This window comes from Coenobita brevimanus, chromosome 25 (genome assembly GCF_032717465.1).
Source record: "Coenobita brevimanus isolate Jiangsu-jjx chromosome 25, ASM3271746v2, whole genome shotgun sequence".
Lineage (NCBI taxonomy): Eukaryota > Metazoa > Arthropoda > Malacostraca > Decapoda > Coenobitidae > Coenobita > Coenobita brevimanus.
In genome coordinates, this window is record NC_136978.1 from 8,327,060 (window position 1) to 8,349,977 (window position 22,918).

Sequence of the window (22,918 nt, forward strand, 5' to 3'; positions counted from 1 at the left end):
GGTGGTGGTACAATCACGATTCACGTGGGGCCGAAAACCTTGATCCTTCAACCAGACTTTACAAGTGCATTACAAACATCAGTCTTCTGTTATTGTGGATTTGGATATATTTTAAAATAAAAAACAACAGAAACAGCAACGGATTGTCAACAGATAAATCAGGGCGAATTTCGTAGGCACCGAAATCTCCTCGTTATCCGGAATTACCGATATTGCATCACCGACTGAGCGACGTCCTGTTAAGGCCACCGTAAACTAGCAGGTTAGGGATTATTTTTCGTGGAACCCTTACTAAAGAAATACTAAGTTGTCTTCACATAAATCATGATAAATATGAAACTGCCCGTTAATAGATGAAATAATGTACGGTAGGTAAGCACTTGTAAAAGTTGGGTAGACTCAATGTTGTCAGTATACTGTGGTTAGAATTGCCATCCATAACCAGTTTGACTTGCAGACTAACTGACAAGACTTGCCAGGTTAAATTACCACGCAGGGCCATTTTACGCTGATAAGCTTGCTGTGGTGGTAGGGCCCAAGTCATGAATACAGACACTCCAACTAGATGTTCTGTTGCTAGTTATACGTGAAATACTGAACTTGAGACAGAGGTAGGCCTAGTTGGTTTTATGAATGGTACGTGAACTGGAAGGAGGTGTGGTGTAAGTGACGCATGGGGCTTATCATCAGTGCATGCAAGTGTGCATTAGTGCCACTTATTGCAGTAGCAGCTCTCCCTGCCTTTAGTATAAGAATACTGTATTTAACTTTTAGGACATTATTGGAATCCTCTTTAACTATTGAAAATTGTAAAGGATGGTTTAAACTGTACTGGATGTTAGAGGAAAATGAAACTTACGTTACCATGAAATAACACATACTGTGGTACTACTAAACTACTTCATTTGGTGCATTTCCTTCAACCCCCACTGCAAGTCTTTGTGTTGAATCAGACATTACCCCCCCCCTTCTCTAATCATCATTCCCTTCTCGCTGTTAGGTCCTATGCATTTATCCTTCGAGTTTCTATTAATACGTTACTCAGCCCTCCCGGCTTTCTCCAATGCTCTTTTTGTTTAATCTCCCATATCCTTCTTTCATTCCCCCTTTGGGTCCCCACCTTTCTTCAGTCTATTGATTTTGCCTTTCCTCCTACTCTTCCACTTCATTCAGTGTCCTTTCCACCTTGGCTTCTAGCTCCTGCCATGATCTGCCTTACTTATATCCCTGGCTCCAAGTCTCTTCCTCCAGACACTCTTCATTTCCATTTTCTTGAGTACAGTAATACCCTGATATATGATACCCCTAGATGCGATACCCCGGCTTGACGATGGGGGTAGAAATAGCACCATACCCCACCTAACAATGGCAAAACCCCGATTTAACAATGGGATTTGATTTTTTTTTTACCTATTTCGATTATATTTTAGACTAAAATTGTGTTTCGGTTGATTTATAAACAGCTTTTAGACTTAGATTAATCTGTTTTAGCCACAGATGGAGTGAACATTGTCGTTTTGGAGTACAGTTTACTAAGCTTGAGTTTTTCCATACATATATTTGACAATTTTCAGATTTTATTTGTTGGTTTTAATGAGTCATTTACAGGTGTTAGGCCTAGGTTAGCTTCTGTTACAGCTCTTAGGCCATTTAGACTGGCTTTAAGCTTGTTTTTGGGCTCATTTGGGTGGGTTTAGGACTTGGTTGGGGGGGAAACCCAAGGCAGAAAAACACATCCCTTTACATGTTAAAACTACCCTGATATACGATACCCTGCTTAACGATGGGTTTTTACCTAACTAGTTGCATCGTTAAACCAGGGTATACCTGTATAATGTCTTGTCACACTTCAAAGTGGGGTTGGTGGAAGATTAGTGCCCCTCCCTGTAAAACAATTAACTCTAAGCCTTTGGCCACCCCATTTGGGATACATGGCATCTGGCAATGAATGAATGATGTCCAAATTTTGCCATGGTGTCAGATTTGCTGTTGTGTTCCCTGACTCCTCCTTCCACAGAACTCTTCCTTCCATTGCAAGTATTCTTACTGCAGAACTGTTTGCCATTCTTTTTGCTCTGAAGTCTCTTCCTACATTCTCTTCCTCTACCTTTGTTATCTTCTCTGATTCTCCTAATGCGCTCACTTCCTTACACACCTTGTCAGTTTGCTTCTGCTGGGTCCCTAGCCATACTGGGATTACTGGAAATGAACAAGCTGACTCACTGGCACATTCTTCTACTTTTTCCTCAAGGTCCTCTCTCCACCCCATTCCAACACTATCTTCCAAACCCATCTATTCCATGAACGATGGCAGTCCTCATGGGACCTGCAGGTTAACAACAAATTTCATAGTATTAAACTCTCAGTTCTTCCCTAGCACACATCAGCCCATCCCAATTGTTGATGGGAGATTATCTTTGTTCATCTTTGCTTGGGTCATACCCACCTCATTCATGGTCACATAAATAACGAGCCATGACCCTCAGCCTCTACATTCATACTGTAACTCCCATGACTATCCGTCACCTTTTTCTTAAATGCTCATCTACACTCTCAGTTTTCCTCTTCCTTTTCTCATTATGTCGGTCCACACTGCTTACTGATTTCCTAGGTGATTCTTCCACTGTTTTTATTTCCTATATTATCACTTTTCTTATTGCTCTTCACATTGTACATTTAATTTAATGATATCTCTTGCTCCTTTCTGCCTCAGTGCTATATAATGACTTGGTGCTAGTTCTTCATTATTCCTTCAATCCTGCTTCATTATCAATATCAAGTACTGTATGAGACTGCATCATCCTCCCACTTCCTCCACTCTCCAGGCACTCACACAGTCTCTCCCTCTTCAGAACTAGGATCTTGATCCCCTTGCCCATTCCTGGCCAGCATATCACTCACCATTTTTTGTCCATACCTTGAGGATGCTTAATGATCTGTCCCTTTTCTCTCGCAGTGCCACCAGTTATGGTACCTCTTGCACTCCCTGAAAGGACCTGTTTGTGGCTGTCTTCCCTCACCTCTCTGCAGTCAGTCTGCTAATGAGTGCAAAGCCCTTCATATCTTCCTCACATTTTGACTGCCGAGGTTAAACAGGGTTTCTTCCCTATCTTCACAGATGGTTCATATGGTCTCCCTGGTACCTTGAGTTTGTCTGTGTACTCCAAGGATCTGTCTTTGTGCTAGACGTGGAAGATTGGCAGCCAACATGCTCCCCTGACAGCAGAATTCTTCATTTTGCAGGCTTTTTCTTTTGTCATGCAGGATCCTCCTATCCAGGACATTGTGTAATAATTATAGTGTAAGCTCACTTACACCTGACAATTTTATCGGGCTAAGTCTTTCCACTCATCAGTTCATTGCAGACTGTAGTATTATGAGGTTGCACTGCACATAATTTTACATAAAGGTACAATTACCATAACTGTGCCATACATAGGAAAAGATTCAAAATTTACTTCTCCCATTCCCTCAGGACAGCAGCAACATAAGAATGGTTGAGCTAAGTACTGTGGCCATTGCCCTTCTGGTGTCCGTGGATTTGGGTTACTTCATCAAAGTGGCCATCTGCACCATCGGCTCCAGGTTCTTCTGGAGCCGCATATCTCCCCTCCACCCATCAAGTTTCTATGGTTGTGTATATGATTGTTGTTATTAATGCTCTCTGCTGTCATGTTCTAGGGTGGAGGTGAAAATTTCAAAGGCTTGAATGATGAGTGAATAAATGTTGGCCCATTTAACTAGAGACACTACTGAAGGTTCTCCCACTCTATGCTTTCTTTTTTTGGAGCCTACAGACCCCCTTTATGATGGAAAATAGGGTTAGGATGATAATTACAGTGATCATGATCAAGATGCTAATGATGCTGGTGGTTACTGCTCTACAGTACAGTACCTCTGTATTTCATCACAAACTGGACTCACAGGTATGTAACAATGGAAGTAATATTGTATCTCCGATGTGATATAAGCAGATTGTGCACAACTAACTTCTAATAGGGAATGGGATCTTTGCAGACTTGTTCAGTTTTGTAGATGGGTGCAAGAGAGAGAGGCTCTGAAAATAACTGCAGATAAAAGTGATGACTGTTGAGCTCGAGGGTGATGCAGTGTGTGATGTGCTGAGTACCTGAGAGAATGGAAGTGGTGGAATTTTGAAGTACAGTGGACTTTCCTAAATCACAGTCTTATGAGACTGGGCACAAGCCACAATTTAGAAATACTGTATTGGTAACTAATCTTATGGGGAAAATTACTTACGGATCTGTCATCTCCAAAAAGCTGCCCCCCATATCCCCTAACCTACATCAAACTGGTCATCAGCGTACACTAAAAACCCTCATGTTGCCCTGGGAAGGAATTGCTGTGATTGGCTTATAGTAAGTGCTATGACTGAATGTGATTGGTTTAGTAATTGCCATGCTTGACTAAGATTGGTTTATGCCCACCTAGATGAGTGGGCTTGAAGTAACGATGGTGCGTATTACACGAGGCATTGAAAATGTGTCACTTTTGATGGCTGCATCCACAGATTATTTGTCATTTCTGTGATATACTGATGTTGCAAACTTGCATGATGTTGCTGCGTATTATAAATCCGCTATTTTGAATCGCATGATTTAGGAGATTCCACTGTACCTTGGTGCTGTGACAGGTAGAAAGGAAGAAAAATTGGCTGTGCTATGGAAGCCCTAATATAAGACAAGACTACATGAAAGCACACTAGTGTCCATATTAAGCTATGAGTGTGAAACTGGTATGGCATTAGTCTGAAAACTGATACCGTATTAGCAAAAAAGAGAACTGTTAAAGAATATATGAGGATGTTTAGCCTGAACAGAAGTAAACCAGAAGTGTACACTACAGCACTGTACACCACTGATATTCATAGTTGCTGCTGCTGCTAAAATGAAATTTCCTGTACTACAAAGACAAAGAATTATTCCATGCACAGTTGTCGTTAATCCCTTTACAAGTTGGGTTCTGAACCTGTGAAGCAAGATGCCAACCATTCAAACTCAGTCATATTTAACTAGTTAGTTCTGCAAGATTTTATAATTAAGGTTTGAAAGAGTTTCAAAAATGATAAAAGTTCTCTTCACCACACCCGCACTACACTTAACCGTGTGTGCAATAACTGAATGTCATTTATGTTAACTTTGTGTGCAATAACTTAAGTCCACTGCTAATCTTTTGTGCAATAACTGAATTCCACTATGTTAACCTTGTGTAATAACTGAACTCCATTATGTTAGCCTTGTGTAATAACTGAACTCCATTATGTTAACTTTGTGTGTAATAACTGAACTCCAAAATCTTGTGAATAACAGCTGAATCCTATCACCAGGAATTTGCACAGTGCGAGATGTCGACTTCCTCCTCAACCACATCAACAATGCCCGGTACCTACGAGCCATGGACTTTGGCCGTGTGGACCATTTTGTCCGCACGGGACTTTACCGCAGCATGAAGTCTTACAGTGCTACATTTTTGGTGGCCGCTAGCACCATCAGATACCGCAAGCCTGTTTATCTCTTCATGCCATACAAGCTCCAGTCTCAGGTGTGTATGGGTCAAGACGGACTGCCTCGGGGAATGGTATCTCTATTCTGTCTCTCTTCATTCAGATATGTAAGGGTTTCCATCTAAGGGAGGGCTAGGGTTTCTTGCTTGCATAATGCTACTCAAGGGCTAGATCATGATTTACTGATTTTGGGGGGATACATAATTATAAGAAAAGCAGGAAATTCCTAGGTCAGAGTCTCTTCCCTCCCCTGTCATAGGAGTTGAAAGCTGCTTACACCACAAGTGGTGGTAGTGAAGTTGCCAGATCCCTATATTTGTTCAAGAAAGGGAATTTTCATTCCAAGTCCCTCAGTTCTTTCAGGCAACCTTAATAATATGCAGGGAATACTGTACATAGGTACTGGGCTTTCTCTCATCTCCACAGTTATCTTTAGGTGGAAGTAAGGGTCAGGATGATTACGGTATGATCCTAATACAGTGATCCTTCCAGATTGTTTACTGGGATGACAAGAGCATTTACTATCGACAAGACTTCTTCACTATCCATGACAATTTCCTGCGTACCACTGCATATGTCAAGATGGCCGTCGTGGGTTGCAGTCCTGAAAAAATTATTTCTGCAGTCAGTGACACACCCCTACCCACTCCACCACAGGCATCCTCTGACCTCCTCTTATGGATACAGTACAATGCAGAAAACAGTGACAGTCTCAAGAAGCTCCAGTAGGGTTAAGAAGTTTGAGATAAAAGATATTTCCTAAAGAGTAGAGGAGAAGAATTAATATATGAGAAGTTAATGTGGAAAAAAACAACTTAGGATAAAAGTCATTAACCCTTCACAACAATGACTTCTACATTCCTTGCTACCTCCAGCTGATTTTATTTGGCTTAGGAAAGACATGTAGCACTGAAACAGTTAAGTGGGTGAATGCAGTTTCTGTTCTCTTCTTTACTAGGTGTCTCTCATAAGCTGCATGAAACAGTATGTTGACAGCAAGACTATATCTGTTTTACTCTAACTTGGCCTGAAATTGCCCTCTCTTCATCTTGAATACTGAGTTGTAATGACAGAGTAACACTGGAATATGGTGCTAGTCATGAAGAAGTGCTGAAGATATGATGTACAGTCATAGTAATATCTTATTCTGCCACTGAACTGTGTGAAATAAGCTGCTAAAGAATGAAAATCTAGGCCAAAAATAGGTAAAAAGAGTATAGTTACAATACAAATGATGTCACTGTATGATGTGTTGTGATCACTTATGATAAAGTCTTGGGATATGATGTCAAACAAATCCAATGTAAAAAATGAGAATCTCAGGAACACCAGTAGGCTGCTGCTGTTACTAATGAATATCCGTGGTCTGTCTGGCTGAGCAAACCCATCAAGCAGATGCCTGTGCAGGACCATCCTGTGCAATGAACTGATGTTCCCTTGTGGAGGACAGTGCCTCACTACAGTGAGGCACAAAGAGGAGTATGGAGGTTTGATTCCTGGATGTGTGCTGCATTTTCATCTCCACCCAGTTAACAGGGATGCCATAGTACTTTATGCTGCAGATCACCCCATTATTTGGCTATAGGTTACCACCCATTGCTGTAATTGGTTTTCTGCTTTACAGGAAACCATTAGATTTGTCTCTCGATGTAGAGGTGGTAGACAGTGGTGACCATCATCCACTCACTTTATTTAATGCTGCCTACTTCTTTTATCACCTTAATCATCCTTTTTCTCTGCTGCTCTTCTCTCTTCCCATTTCTCCCATCCCTCCTATCACTTTTCATTATTCTTCTCTCCACTTCAGGTGGTTCTACATTGAATGACAAACCTAATGGTTTCCTGTAACCCAAGAAACCATTTACAGTGCTGAGTGGTAAGCACATAACCAAATTACAGGGTGATGTGGAGCCTACTGTGGTGCCTCTGTTAACTGGGTGAAGATACGCATATGTGGATGAGTTGAGAGGTAGGATGGGACTGGAGTGTATTGGTGTTGTGATGAGGAGTGGTAGATTGAGGTGGTTTGGAGATGTGGAGAGGATGGGGAATGATAATTAGGTGAGGAAGGTGAGAAGTGTTAATATTGGGGGTGGGGTTATGAGGGGTAGACCGAGAAAGACATTGGACGGGGTCATTAAGTGTGACCTTAGGGTTAAGGGACTGAACAGGAAGGCTGCAATGGATCGTGCAGCGTGGAGAGCCACCATTAGGTGACCAAGGCCGACACATGCAAGCATGTTGGAGCCTTTAAAAACGAAAACGATCGGGAACCAAAGCTCCGTAATCTTTTCTGTGCCTCACCACACCTTGTGGCAAGGCATTGTCTACCGCGGGGAATCATCGGTTCAGTGCACGAGGCAGCCTTTCAGAGGCAGGTGTTTGCTTGTGGTTGATGGGTTTGCTCAGCCAGAGAGACTGGGGTTACTCAGCAACAAAAACAACTCAGTGCAGAGCCACCTGATATGAAAAGACAAGTTTGACAGGAAGGATGGAAGAAATAGAAAAAGAGGAGGGCAGGCACAGGAAAAAAGAATGATAAAGGTGAAGGAAGAGTAGGTAGCACCACATCAAGTTAGTGGATGATGATCACCATCATCAACCATCTGCCAGTGGACCGTAAGGAAGCAAATTATTACATTCTTAAGGTTATGTAATTATATAGCAGATCATTATTTTCTTATGGTTATGTTACTTTAGTGATTATTTATGTTAGTTATGTAAGCAAATCACAGTAATCTCAAGACTGGTATATATTATTTATTTATAAATTTATTCACTTATTTATTGAAATTGCCTTTCTTAGAACAGCTGCAGGTATGGGGAGGATGGAGGGTGTGAGAAATACATTAGTCATTGGATGATGATCACCATCATCAGCCATCTGCTAGTAGACTGCAAGGAAGCAAGTCATTATATTCTTAAGGTTATTTATTTATTTACAGAGCAGATTATTATTTTCTTAAGGTTATGCTACTTTAGTGACTATATATTAGTTATGTAAGCAGATCACAATACTCTGAAGACGGGTACAAATTACCGTACTTATTTATATATAAAGTTATTCACTTATTTACTGAAATCACTTTTCTTAGAAGGGCTGCATTACATGACATTAGCAAAATTTATAGGCTTAATGGAATGGAAGAAAAAGGTTTAGGAAAGAGACATGGAATTGCTGAGTGGATAAAGTGGAATACACTGGGATGGTATTGACATGTACAAAGACTGATTATAGATAGGGTGCCAAAGAAAGTTTGTGAAGGTGAGGTAGAGGACAGTGTTGTTATAGGCAGACCTTACTGGTACTGTATGGAAGAAGAGAGTGGAACAGCTCTGTACACTTATGAATGATTAGGAAGGGGAAAAGGACTGACTCTGCCTAACAGTTATTTATGGGATTATGTATGGAAGGTGTACCTGCAAGGTGGAACGAGGATTCTCAGGCTTGAATGATGAGTGAGTGGGTGTGGTCCATTTCATTGGGTATGCTGTCGATTGATTCTCCTAGTCATTTTTCTTCCTTTTCCATTCTGGACCCTGCATCATCCAACCTGCAGCTGGGAAAAAGAAAGAAAGAAAAAAAAAATAAGATGAACTACTGCACTGGTATTATACTTTATACAGTACATTACTGTCATAGTTCATTTGCTGTCAAAAAAAAAAAAAAAAAAAAAAAAAAAAGTCCATGATTGGGTCTACTGTCATGCAGTAATTAAGCCATATAGCTCTGTGCCTATAAATACCTACACTGCATATACAGCAAGGATTAAATACCAGCACTCACTGTTCACAAAGACCATCTGAATCTCCAGTGCAGAACAGGCCTTAATATAGTTATAGAAATTCAGTTTGTCGTCCTATTCCATTAGGTATTTAACAAGTCACCAGATTTAGAACACAGTATAGTATTATGTACTATATGCACAACTATTTATTTTATTTGTTTGTGTGTGTGATTGTCATGAAATAGCAGCCGTGGCTCAGTGGGTTAGAGCGCTCCGTTCTGACCGAAGGGTCGAAGGATCGAATCCACCCAAGAGTCATTGGTAGACATCAGGAAGGGCATCTGGTCATAAAATGCTACACGCTCCAGTCCCAAAGTCCTCTACCCAGGGGCAACGCCTTAGCCCTTCAGGGATACCAGGCGTAAAACCAAATTATTTTATTTTTTATACCCTCGTTTTACAACCGGGATTACATTTTTAAAAAACGATTGTATGATGATTTTTGGTGTTGTACCAATTGTATAAGTAAGAAAAAGACTGGACTGAACAGATACAGTGAGAAATTGGGCATCACAGTGATCGCACAAAAAAGTGAACAGAAAACAAAAAAAATGAAAAAAGGTCCTGAATTCTTATCGATGGTATAAGCGAATGATCATTTAGCGAGGGATCGTATAACAAGGGTGTACTGTCTAAGGAACATGTAGAATTAATATATCTTATAACATTAGGCTGTGCTAATAAGCTTGCAACAGTTTCACTGACTTTGCCATTAATATAATTTTATGTGGTACAGTATACTATATATTTCATCAGGTGCAATTTAGTGTTACAAATGTTCTAGTCATGGATCACAAACATTACCTAAAAATCAACACATTTTAAATAGTTTTGTGTTAAGTAGATTATGTACCTGATAAATGTTTCTTTTCTCAGTAGTTGTTCTCAGTGCACAATATATATGTCATTATATACCTTAAGGCTTTGATTCATTCCAAATATTTTATGGGTGGATGGGAAAGCTGGTGACAGAGCTGGAGCGCCCATTTCATTTGTTCTTAGGACTAGCTCCTAACCGTCCTCTTTTGCTGACTTTTTTCAAGTGTCAGACACAGAGTAGGCCAGCACACTCACTGCTACCTCATAACTAAGGTTTTATCAAATATCAAGCAACCCGAGTTAGTATTCATGCAGTGAGTGGCCCAGTTCTATAAAATGAAAGCAAAGTAACGATAATTTACCTCACTTCTGACCCATTCACTGTGCCCAATACCACACATCTAACAAATACAGGATGGAGAGTCCCTGTTAACTTTTTTTTTTTTTAATAGGTGGTAAATTATTATAAGATTGCCCATTAACATTCCATTGCAGTATGTTCAGCAGATTTTCCAGTTTACAATACCAGTTAAGAAAAAAATATGACACTGTAATTTGGAACATAGCCCACCATACAACAAAGACTTACTGTGAAACAGTCATTATATTTCAAAAATAAGCCCCCAAATATTAAAGCTTATATCCATTTAGCTAACTGGAACTTTATCTGGTAATTTTTCTATACTCTATTGCAGTCTTACAACAAAAGTGCCACTTAGTTAGGATTTATCATAGTTGATTATTGCTCAGGTCAAAGCTGTTGTTACTTTACGTTTCCTGGTTTCACATAATGTTGAACCTTCATGCCTCAAAATCTCATTTTCATGTATCTATTTGCATCTGGTCACTAAATAAAGTTCCATCTTAGGTTGTAGTCATTTTCACATGGACTTCTATCTATCTATTGCCAGACACCACAATCCCGTAAAGGGTGACCATTTGACACTGAGTTACTTTTTTTTTTTTTTTTTTTTTTTTTTTTTTTTTTTTTTTTAAGTATATAATTCTAATATACCCTATCTTTCTCCCGTTTTGCATTCATTGCAAGCCAAGCTGGTAGAAATACTGTATTGATAATGAATATACACTTTGTGATATGCCTGTCAGCTTTTGCTGGACAAAATCAAGGTTAAAAACTTATGGAAAAGAATCCAGTATGGCATCCCACAAGTGCAAGCACCAACATTTAAACTCTCTGATTTGTATCTGTCTCTATCTATCTATCTATTGCCAGACGCCTCAATCCCGTTTGGGGTGGCCACAAACAAATCGCCTCCAAGTCGCCCTGTCCCCTGCCATTTCACTCCCCTGCTCCCAACTCACACCCCCCTCTCTCATATACCTCTCCACCCCATCTCTCCATCTCATCCTCGGCCTCCCCCTCCCTCTTCCCCCCTCCACCTCACTCACATACACTCTCTTCGTCAGTCTTTCACCCTCCATCCTCTCCACATGGCCAAACCACCTCAGTGTGTTCCCCATAACGCTTCCTATCACATCCACATCAACACCACAACGCTCCTTTATATCCTCATTCGTCAGCCTGTCTCTCCATGTGACTCCACAGGCTCCTCTTAAATAACTCATTTCCACTGCTCTCACTCTTGACTTGTGTCCTTCCAACAACGTCCAAGCTTCACTTCCGTACATTAGAGTTGGTATCACAATACTGTCATGTAGTAACTTTTTCACTTCCATGCTCACTTCCCTGTTTCTTATCACTGCTTTCAAAGAACCAGCAACCTTTCTTCCCTGCTGTACCCTTTCAAGCACTTTACCCTCCAAACCTCCATCCTTACCCATCACACTACCCAAGTACTTAAACGTACTCACATTTTCCAATTCCTCACCATCCAACCTCGCTGTACATTCACTGACTTCACCTCTCTCAAAGACCATCACTTTACTCTTCCCTACACTCACCTTTAGATTCTGTTTCTTACACACATATTAATGGTGGTCATAATATTGTACTGTATTTCCATCATGCCTCACACAGTACTTACCTTTCTTAAGGAACTCCCCCAAAATTTTAAAGGAACTGACCATAAATTGCCCATCAAGTGATGTAGGGCCAAACTAGGCCTGACTACCACTTACTGTACAAAACCAAGTCACAATGCTCAAGTTCCCATGCACATCCCACAAGGGATGCCTCTGGGAAGAATAGCTCATAGTGACTTCTTATACTGCAAGCAGTTCAGCTGGATTTGTATTCCCATGACATAATTAGGAAAATGGTTTCCTTAAAAAAAAAAAAAAAAAAATGCTGACTGCTGTTGAACCCAGTGAAATCCATCAAAGATGGCTGGGGTTCATAAAAGTAGTTTTTATATTATTTTCAATGTGGTGTGACATAACGAGAGGCACTTTCAGTTCTTACAAGCTGCTTATTGTCTGTGAATGGTATTGTTACCCTACTTAAAGTATGGTATGGGAGATGGTCTGGCAAAACTGTACTTATGATTGAGAAGCAAATGCAGAGGAGAGGTGTCTAAGTGCTGTGGCTATTCTCACAAGTTTTCCCACCCCTGACGCCTGGGGCCTGACCTCTCCTGTTCCAGGCAAGGCATTTACAACTGGGAACAAAACACTCGGGTTACCCTTAGTAAACAACAGGAAACCACTCCGGGAAGATTGTATTGTCCTTTGGTACTGTGAGGTGAGGAAAAGTATGTCTGGGGTCTCTGGAAGGATAATGAGGTATTAGCACTAGGCCATAATATGGCTATATGGTACTGTTGGACCAAGGGGACAATAAAGGCCGCAATTAACACCGAAATATCAAGAACAGCGGTAGGAAATGTGTGACCCCAGGACAGAAGAGCAGAAGAGAACAATAAGGAGAGAAAGACTGGAAACAAAAAGTCCCTTTATAGTCGCCTCTTACGACATGCAGGGATACTGGGAAAGTATTCTTTCCCCTCCCTCCCCTAGGGCATCTCTAGTGGACGAATCGGTGTCGTTCACGGAGTCTCAAGGTCATGTATCGTGCGAGTGGTAATGGACTTGAGAGATGGTTTGCTTTAGAGAATTTAAGGTAAGGTCATTCTTGGCTGACAAGGTGTGTTCTGACGTCCTTGATATGAAATACAAGTGACTATAATGAGGGAGACGGTGAAGGATAACATTTTGAACATAATGTACTGCATTCTTTTGAAAGATATCAATAAGCAAATACGATAAGAAAGAAGTCGCTTATGTCCAGGAAAATGTAACAGGGACACAACAACTGTATGTAAACTTCCAAACCCCAACTACTCCCCCCCTTGCCCTCAACCACACACGAGAGTCTGCCGATGAAGTATCACAACACAGTAAATATTTGCAAGCTAAATGGCTCACGAAAAATCCACGCACTAATTCGTGTACAATAGAATGGTACGTGAGTTACTAACATAAAAATAAAGTCATAGTTTAGAAACTAATAATCATGAAAGTACAATGTGGAGATTGGCAGCACTGATTGTATTAGGTTGCGTTCAATATCAGGTTTCTAAATGGTATTTTTCAAAGTCTTCACCAACTTCTGACCCGTACCTTCCCTTTCCAGAGGTAATGGCATCTTATTAACATACCTAAAGCATTGTGATGGGTGGAAATATTTGCTGGTTTGGAAGATAAGGAATAAAAACAGGATTAGTTTGATACGCTATTCAGACTCTAATCTCCTTGGGTTGCAAGTGAACGCGGTCTATATTTTGTTTCCGGCCACGTATTTTAGCAGAAGACGCGGACGTGACTGTCAAACCAGCGAAGACCAGCTCCCGTGTCCTGCCTTCGAATTCCCTGATCGTGGAGGCGGCGGGAGGATGTGCAGCTGATGCTTGTGGTGAGAGGAGGCCGCCAGAGAGAGTAATAAGATGGAAGGGGGCGTGTGGAGGCGAGTGTTGCTAGTGCTGACTTGGCTCTACCTGGCCGCCGGAGTTGAGCTGACGTTTGAGCTTCCCGACAATGCTAAAGAGTGTTTCTATGAGGAGATACAGAAGGGCACAGAATCCACTTTGGAGTTCCAGGTGAGTAGGAATTTGGTATAATATCCATGGTTACCCGCTGAACTAATTTATTCACGCCACTAACCTTTAAATTATACTCCCATATTGGCGGCAAGCACATATGAGTTTAAGTGTGCATTGGAGCAAGGGATTTTGTATTAAAAATACCTACATCAGAACCAGTTTTCAAATTCACTCATATATATATATATATATATATATATATATATATATATATATATATATATATATATATTTATAAATACAGTAAAAGTACATTAATCCTAATGTCAGTGGACCAAGAATCATTCGTATTATCAGATTTTTGGGTGGGACCCCTAAGACACTTAATTTCATCTTTAAACTGAAATTTACCAAATGGATCACTTTTCATTCATTCATAATACAATATGGCACATACCTGTATTAACATTACGTATTACACAAATTTTTTACTTAATGTATTACTGAAGACACGAACTGTAAGTGGTAAATTGAGAAGTTATGGGTTGTTTAACTCACCAGTAATGCGCAGTGTTGAAAACAGCAGTTGTAGGCAGATAAATCCAATTAGAGAGAGTAAGTCCTGGGTCAGTAATAATATGCACGTATTGTAAAAGCACAAAAACTTAATATGTATTACTGTGGAAAATTCCTTAAACGTACGGTACAGTATATTTCACTTTGTCACTTTCACTCATCATCCTCGAGCATCAGCTCAGGACTACCTGCTTCTTCTAGGTTTCCTTGAGGTGCCTTCTTTGGAGTGTGTGCAGCTGGTCTTGGGTCATCATCAGTGGATTTACCTGCCTGGTTGCTCATGCACTTCAACCAGTCTCAGATACCAGCCTGCCTGAGAGCCTGCGCACGTTTCTTATAGAACTCGTTTCGCAAGATATGGAAATTGATCACCTCAGCCCCATTGTAATGATTATTTTGTTCAGTGAAATGCACCAGTTTATCAAAGTATACAGAAGCTTCCTTCCATGAAACTTCCATGACCACACCACTCGGCACTTCGACGCATTTTGCGCCCGGTTTGGATTTTTTAATTTTGATTTTTTTTTTACTTTTGGAGTTTTTGTCAGCCTTCTTCAAAAATTCGTATTATTGGGATTTTCGGATTAGGCTATCAGTGTTCGGATTAATGGACTTTTACTCTATATATAATAATTATTTTTCATGTTCTGATAAATTCTGATATTCACTTTGGTCAGAAACTCCCCACATTTTGCAGCCACTCAAACCCTTGATGTACTGTACGTATCCTCTCAGACCAATCCTAACTGTGAAAGACGCATATTGTAGGGTGAAGGCACAGTTTCAGCTTATTCATCCACCTCGGCACATCTAGAGATGGAAGCCTATCTGACTTCCCAAACATATGCATCAGACAGGAAGAAATACAAGATAGAAAGTCATCAGTGATTTTGTTCAAACCCAGGTCAAACAATGTAAATTTTAATGATAAGAAAAGAGTTAGGGATGGAGATACTGTACAAGATGTGACGTGTGGAGTTGAAAGTGAATACCGGTACAATATCTATCTCATTTTATATTATGGTATCCAGTGTACAGAGAAGAGGGGATTAAAAAGTAATGTTACAGAGGCCATATGAAGGGAATAAAGTTAACTGGAGAGTTTTGTTCGATTCTTTACCAGACGGGCACAACCTTTCCATATTTTCTATTGATATGAGTCTTTCACAGGTTACTTGTTATTATTCCCAGATTGCCACAGCTACTTGGGATTTTATAAACTTACCTCTGAAAGCTATAAATGAGGATTTAGAATGCATAAATATTCCACCAACGTCTGCCAGTAGCCAGCCATATTTAATGTTCATAATGTGCATTTTTAAATTTGAAAGCTGGCTGTCAAATGCAAGTGAGGTTAGGTTGGATTAGTTTTGGTTTGGTTAGGTTAATTTAAATCATTAAGTTCCCTTTACTTTTGACACGGGATACACTGATGCATCCAGTTGGAGCGACGTTTCATAAACAGTACGGCTACTCGGAGAGATCATTGGTAAACATTGCTGCGGGCGACCTGGTTGCTTCCTTAAATATCCCAAACTAGGTATATTTTGTCTTTTTCAAATCACGTCTTGTATTCACAATGGAACAGTTAACTGTGTGTCGTTTATGTACCAGAATTACTTACCATGGGATCGTGAGTTTGTTATGATGCACACCTACCGCAAGTTGACTTAGGACCTACACACAAAATTGGTATGGAAGAGTTGTCTGTCTTTGCTTTGTGTTTCTGCCTCTACCAAGTGAATTTTTTTGGGCAAGAAGTAACTGGCAACTCCTCTGGTGTTGGCGGGAGGTGATGAAGCACTCAGCACGTCAGTGCTTGCTCTGAAGCGAGAGGGGGAGTATATGTTCCCGTCTCTTCGAGCTTGCACCTCCCTCTTTTTTCGTATGCATTACTGTTTGCCCTGTTATTTTCCTAGAGTGGAGTTGTCATGCCTGGAAAGTACTGCTCAAGGGATGAGAGGGTCCATATCATTGCATGGAGGCAGGATAATGTCCCTATCAGCACAATTTATGAACATACTGGATGCACAAAGTTGACCGTCATGAAGATTCTTGCTGCAGAACACTGCCTGCCACCTGATGCACAAGCATGGCAGCGGAAAGAAGAGGACGACTTCCGAAGGTACAGATATGCTTCTGAAGAGGGAAGTAATCAAGAATCCTCGACTGACAGCAGCAGAATTGAAGAGAATGCATCCCCAGCTGTTACAAGAAGTCTCAATTTGAACTATCCGATAGCGTTTGCAGAAGGAGCTGGGTTTGCCAAGCTGCATAGCAGCCAAGAAACCAACCGCATGAAGAAGCAGCGCATTCGGTTTGCCAAGAAGTATGCACACTGGAGATTGGATGAGTGGAGAAAAGGTATGTTTTCCAATGAAAACACATTTCAAGTGTTTCGGGTGTGTTCTGCCAAGGTTCGTCGTCCTGCCTCCCGTAGTTGATATGACCCTGCTTACACAGTGCCGACTGTTAAGCACCCACAATCAGTAATGGTATGGGGGTGTTTTCGGTTGAAATGGGAAGGGGAGGCCTCTACTTTCTTCCTAAGAACTTGATGATTCATGGTGGCTGGTACATTCAAGCTCTGAAAGATCATTTGTTAAACTTTTTTGCTATTCATGGGTGCGACTTTTTCATGCACGATTCAGTTCCATGTCACAAGTCAAGAAAGGTGACAGAATGGCTTCAGGATAGTCGGATTAAGGTCCTCAACTGGCCTGGCAACAGTCCGGATCTAAATCCGATAGAAAACTGCTGGGCAAAGATGAAGAAAATCATGGCAGAGAAGAAGACACCCAATCTGGATAACCTCAAGACTGAACTTCAAATGTTTGGTGCAAAGAAATGTCCTTAGATTACTTTAAAGAGCTGAGTCATTCCATGCCAAAATGCATCCAACTGGTTCTAAAAAGCGAGGGAAATATGAGTTCATATTAATGAATGGCATTTCATGAACAAACATTGTGATATACTATTATTTCTGTGTTTTTTAATACCTTGTGGGGGGAGGTCCTAAGTCATTTTGCGGTAGCTGTAGTTGGAATCGCCACACCCGCTTGGTAAAGAATTACCAAGTTTTGTTCGGGCTGAATATCAGCCTCCAATTTGCCGGAACTGCGCACCTTGTACCCTCATTGGTTGTTTCAAAATCTTTTCCGAGAATGGACAAGTAGTTCAGAGAAAGATTAAAAGGTACTGTAACAGAACCATCGCACTTCATACTTTTACACCGTCATAACAGGGACCCATCATGACCATTTCCTCTCCTATCTACACACAAACTCCATCTTCTGATAGGCTCCCACCCTGCCCAGTACCTCTTCTGTCTGCTTAACTCTGTCCCTGTCCTTTGCAGGTGGTCACAGGAGGCCACTATGACGTGGATGTGGTTCTAGAGGGGCCTGCACGACAGATCCTGTACCGGGAGATAAAGCAACAGTATGGGCAGTTTCAGTTCACTCCTGATGTCACTGGCACCTACCAGGTAAGCCCTCCTCAGTAGTTTATATGTTTTTTTTGCCTATGCTTCTGTTTGTCTCATTTTGCGCTTGATTTGTATTAAATCATCCTGCAGCCACTGGATAAAATTAGTGAGCGTCAAGTAAGCGAGGATTTTGTGTAGATAGCTACAGTGATCTGCATTGTGTAGGAAAGGATGAATGGGAATATGCTTCAAGACACTGTAATTTATGAAGCATATAAAGACACTGTAATTTATGACATATCCATCAGTAAAGGACTTTTCTCATCTTAATCTTTTGTGTACAGTTGTGCCACATAAGTTGTGTGCATATTCAGCATACAGTACTAGTAGTGCATGAAGACAGATATATACAGAATAGTATCACAGTTCAGTGTGTGTGTGTGTGTGTTTGTTGGTTGGTTTGTTTCGTTTTTAGAGTACAGCACAGTTATATCTTCATTCCGTTTTTGCATTTTGCATCTCCCTCATGCAGGTGTGCTTCAGTAACGAGTTCTCTACATTCAGCCATAAGCTAGTGTACATGGACTTCCAAGTGGGGGATGAACCACAGTTGCCAGGTGTGGGGGAGCATTACACTGCCATGACTCAGGTAATCCACTTCACACCAGTGATTTTTCATTTCCAGCTGGGTGTGACAAGCCACCCTATTATTCTGCATGTTGGATCTTTTTTTCTTTGACATTATCATTAATATGGCATGTTTTTTTAAAAGTAGGTGTTAAAATTGATCCATGTCAGTGGAACTCATTAAATATTTGGTAGTTGTGTGTATGTGCAAGTGTGTTTTGTAAACACAGCAAATTCCAGTCTCAAGGACAACTGTACAGGTAGCTGTAAAAGGAGTGACGAGATTTCACACAGCTAGTTTGCTGTTTGTTCTTGTATATATCTTCATTATAGTATTTCAGCTTGTTTACTTTTGTATAATGTAAATGATGAAACTCCAGACAGACAAGTGTGTACATAAAAAATGTATTCATAAGTTACCATTTATAGGCACATGTGTCACACATGTTATTTAGAGCTGAAATTATATGCATATGATTGTGTTATCAATTTATATAAGAACATTACCCAGGCATCCTGTACCATAACCTCAGAAACGATTGTTATTTGATGTAGCTCTTAGGTTTTTCGTATATCCATATGTATTTATCTCACACACAGATGGAGTCATCATCACAGAAGATTCATGAGGATCTAAACTCTGTGATTGACTATCAGACACACCACAGGCTGCGGGAAGCTCAGTCCAGAAAGCGGGCTGAGGATATGAATGAGCGGGTATTGTTTTGGGCAGTTGGAGAGACGCTGGGCATCCTTGTCATCACTGTTGGGCAGGTTATGGTCCTCAAGAACTTTTTCGCTGACAAGAAAACCAACCAAGCATCCTATTGAGCCATGGGTGATCTGCTAAATACTGTGGTGTCCTCTTAAGGCACAAGTGTTGTGACTGGTTCCCATGCAAAAAGTTATATTTCCAATTTAAAGACAAATTGAGTGCTTTTATAAGATGCCCAGTGTGAATCGGGGATGGAATTATTTTGTGGGAAGGAGTTGTTGTGACTGTAACACTGGATTAGTGTGACTGCTATATGGGATTTCATGATGTATGGTACACTTGATCAAAAAGAGTATTAGTGCACATTTCTCATGAAACACTGACACCACAGATGGTGGGTATGGCAAAATACCAAATGCAGTCCTACTTTCAAAAGAACGCCCAATTTTAGTGGCTTGTGATATTTACGATCTTGTCCATAGTAAGTGCTGCACATTGTCATATGCATACTCTGATGAAAACAGATTAATCTTGGGACTTCATGAGCTGTACTAATAATGTAGGATACCATCAGACCCCTCCTGCACAATACTTTTTTGGCCATGTGTACTGATGCAAGAGCTGACCAGTGTTTATTTCTCTAGTATTGTACCACACTGTCCCTCATTCGTGATCACAACACACTAAAGGTCTGATTTATGTCCTCTCAGTTTCTTGGCTCATTTTTTCTGTAGACCCTCAGTAATATTTATTATAAATGTTGAATGTTAGTTTTCCTATGAGAGTTTTAATTAGTGTAGGCTAGTATGTTTTTTTTTTTTTTTTTTTTTTTTTTTTTTTTTAATGATTGGCATCTGTAAAATTGAGTACATAATCATCGCATAAGCTGAATACATGACTCCAGTCGGGTTATCAAATGCATCACAATCATGTGTTTAGAGAGATGGTTGACTCATGGAATTGTTGGTTTAGATAAAAGTAATGTAAATCTGTTGCACTCAGTCTTTGCCTGTATGGTTTTGAATATTTATGGCAAGAGCTTGAAAGCATTGATCATTTTGTTTGAATTTGTAATTTGTAGGTTGTTAGTATTGCTGTACAAGTACTTTTTTTTTTTTTTTTTCCCCATACTGGAATTCATTCATCAAGAGGGATGGAATCAACATTTCAGCTTTGCCAACTTTTTCAGACTTTATGTAGCAAGTGAAATGGGACCTGTAAAAGTGATGTGTTGTAGTTTATATACCATGTAATTGCAAGAAGCAACTCATTAAGTACAGATGCAGTATGTATTCAGAATTTCCTCCTTTGCAAGTACCACTATCATCACTTTTCCCAGTATGGTATAGCAGCATAAAATATGCTTTATAATTTTTGTTTAAAGATGCATATCAGCTTTATAATGTCAGTTTTTCAAGTAATTGTAAATAAATATTGTACGTTTGAGTCATTCTGCATTTTCTGAAGATTTCCACCATCAGCCAGGTTTGAAATCTTGGAGCTTTTGTACGAACAAGGAGGCTAAGCAGCCACAGTTGGATTATGGACAAATTTCCATAAACCTTTGACATGTGAATTATTTTGTTACACTAGTAAAAGAGCTGAATTTATTTTCTCATTCAATATGTACTTATAGTATATAAAGAGGTTTGGATGTTCAAATTTTTTTCCCCTAGCTTTATGGCAGCCTTACATGTAGACAGAACTATTTTCCAACATTCTTAAACATTTCCAGAAATCTATTTTCCTTGATTTGGCATCTTTCTGTATGAAACTTATCTGTAAACTTTGTGTGAAGATGAGATTGTTTGTATGTAACATCTTAATAAAAAAAAATAACTAGTTAAAACTTACCTCTTACTACCACACAGTGCATTAGAACCTGAAAGTTAATGGTTGCATTATTAACCCCTACAGTCTGATATTATTAATTTATTCTAGCAATTTCCCCATGACTTTTTTTCAGTTAAGAACTCTTGTACTGAAGGGGCAAATCCATCCATCATCCAATCTTATGTTGACCCGTGAGGAGCATAGGAGTCCAGGGCTAGGCAAGATGGTCCTGACATTTAGGATGAGTGACCAGCCTCACTCATCCCTGAGTGGCATTACGTGAGCAATAAACCCCAACCACCCCTCAGATATAAACCTACATGGGCACAATCTGATTGGAGCACCTTCATTACCCACTAAACCACCAGATGCCATAATTTGGTTCTATGGTTACCATCCAGCACAGTAAATGGTTTACTGGTTTACAGGAAACCATTTGGCTTGTCACTCAGTGTAGAGTCACCCATAGGCAGAAGGAAGAGGAAAGAATGTGAAATACTCACCCGACGGAGCGACCCCGACATCACCACCTCACAAGGAGGACATGGGGAGGTGATACCCACCCCAAGAGGAGGCCACGGGGAAGTTTATAGGTGTCCCGCGCTACACCGGCTCTTAACCCCGGCTACCTTATGCCCCTCTTACACTCAGTCAGACCCACGGGAAGTGCATCAACCAGGTGCATTACCCTCTGACGGAGATAGCGCTTGCCAGACTTGGGGTGGGACTTGTTTTAAAACAGCCAAAGTAGGCCCTCGATAGCAAAGTCCACCAGATCTGCTTCCAAAACAGGAAGGGCGACCTCTGGTGCTCGAAGCCCTACTTTTCCCCGAGGGAGCAGAGGCGCAGTAGTATCCACTGGATCTACTGTAGAAGGAACGTCCACTGAATTTCCTTCTCGTGCCACCCACCTTTGGGACCAGGCATCTCAGACCGTCAGCCAGACGGCCTTCGCCTGCAGTCCCCAGGAGGGCGGCAGGTCTGTGGTAGTCCACCAGACCTGCTACCGGGAGAGAGACCATCAGTTGTCCCCCAGCTGCACTTTTCCCCTGGCAGCAGGAGGATGGTAGAGTCCATCGGACCTGCCGCGAAGCCAGAAAGTCCGCTGGACTTTCTCCTTCTACTGTCCCTGGGACGAGTGGTCCCCCCGACAGTGTCCTCCGGACCTGTCAGCTCGAAGGAGTGTCCCCCAGACTTCCTTCGTCCACTATCAAGGGAGGGAGCCTGGGTAGCATCCCTCGGACCTGCCCGGCAGAAGGAGTGACCCCCGGACCTCCTTCCTCTGCCCCGGAGTGGAGTTCTGGTAGGGTCCGTCGGACCTGCCAGGCTGAAGGAGATAGCACCGGTCATCCCTCCTCCACTACCCCGGAGGCTCCCTACGAGGGCGCAGTCTCTGGCTCAACCCGCCCCTCCAAAGATGCCCTTCCTGCTCCCCCTCCTCTACTAAGGGTGTAGACTGCTCCCTAACAAGGCCCCCGTCGCAGAGTACCTGGAGCAGACCCATCGTGAGCTTTGGTGCCCTGTCCCTGCAGCCCAGCCACCGACAGACTCCCCAAGGGTGTGCGGCTGCAGACAGCCCCTGATGGCCTTCCCCTCCTGGCAAGACTGCAGCCCTCAGACCTCGAGGGGCGCCCTGCATCAGACCCCAGG

At 41.3% G+C, this 22,918-nt stretch overlaps 2 protein-coding genes across 2 annotated transcripts; both read left to right on the forward strand.

Annotated features, from left to right (window-relative positions):
- Nucleotides 1–221: 221 nt before the first annotated feature.
- Nucleotides 222–6,388, forward strand: LOC145393770 (protein THEM6-like). Its single transcript, XM_080267818.1, has 4 exons — nucleotides 222–262; nucleotides 3,476–3,632; nucleotides 5,348–5,562; nucleotides 6,017–6,388. Exons 2-4 carry the CDS (start codon nucleotides 3,494–3,496, stop codon nucleotides 6,251–6,253), a joined length of 591 nt encoding a protein of 196 aa, XP_080123944.1. The 5' UTR covers nucleotides 222–262; nucleotides 3,476–3,493; the 3' UTR covers nucleotides 6,254–6,388.
- A 7,461-nt stretch (nucleotides 6,389–13,849) lies between these two features.
- On the forward strand, nucleotides 13,850–21,296 carry p24-1 (transmembrane emp24 domain-containing protein). Its single transcript, XM_080267914.1, has 4 exons — nucleotides 13,850–14,147; nucleotides 18,025–18,153; nucleotides 18,626–18,742; nucleotides 19,321–21,296. The coding sequence occupies exons 1-4, from the start codon at nucleotides 13,995–13,997 to the stop codon at nucleotides 19,549–19,551; spliced, it is 630 nt and encodes a 209-aa protein (XP_080124040.1). The 5' UTR covers nucleotides 13,850–13,994; the 3' UTR covers nucleotides 19,552–21,296.
- The last annotated feature ends 1,622 nt before the right edge of the window (nucleotides 21,297–22,918 follow it).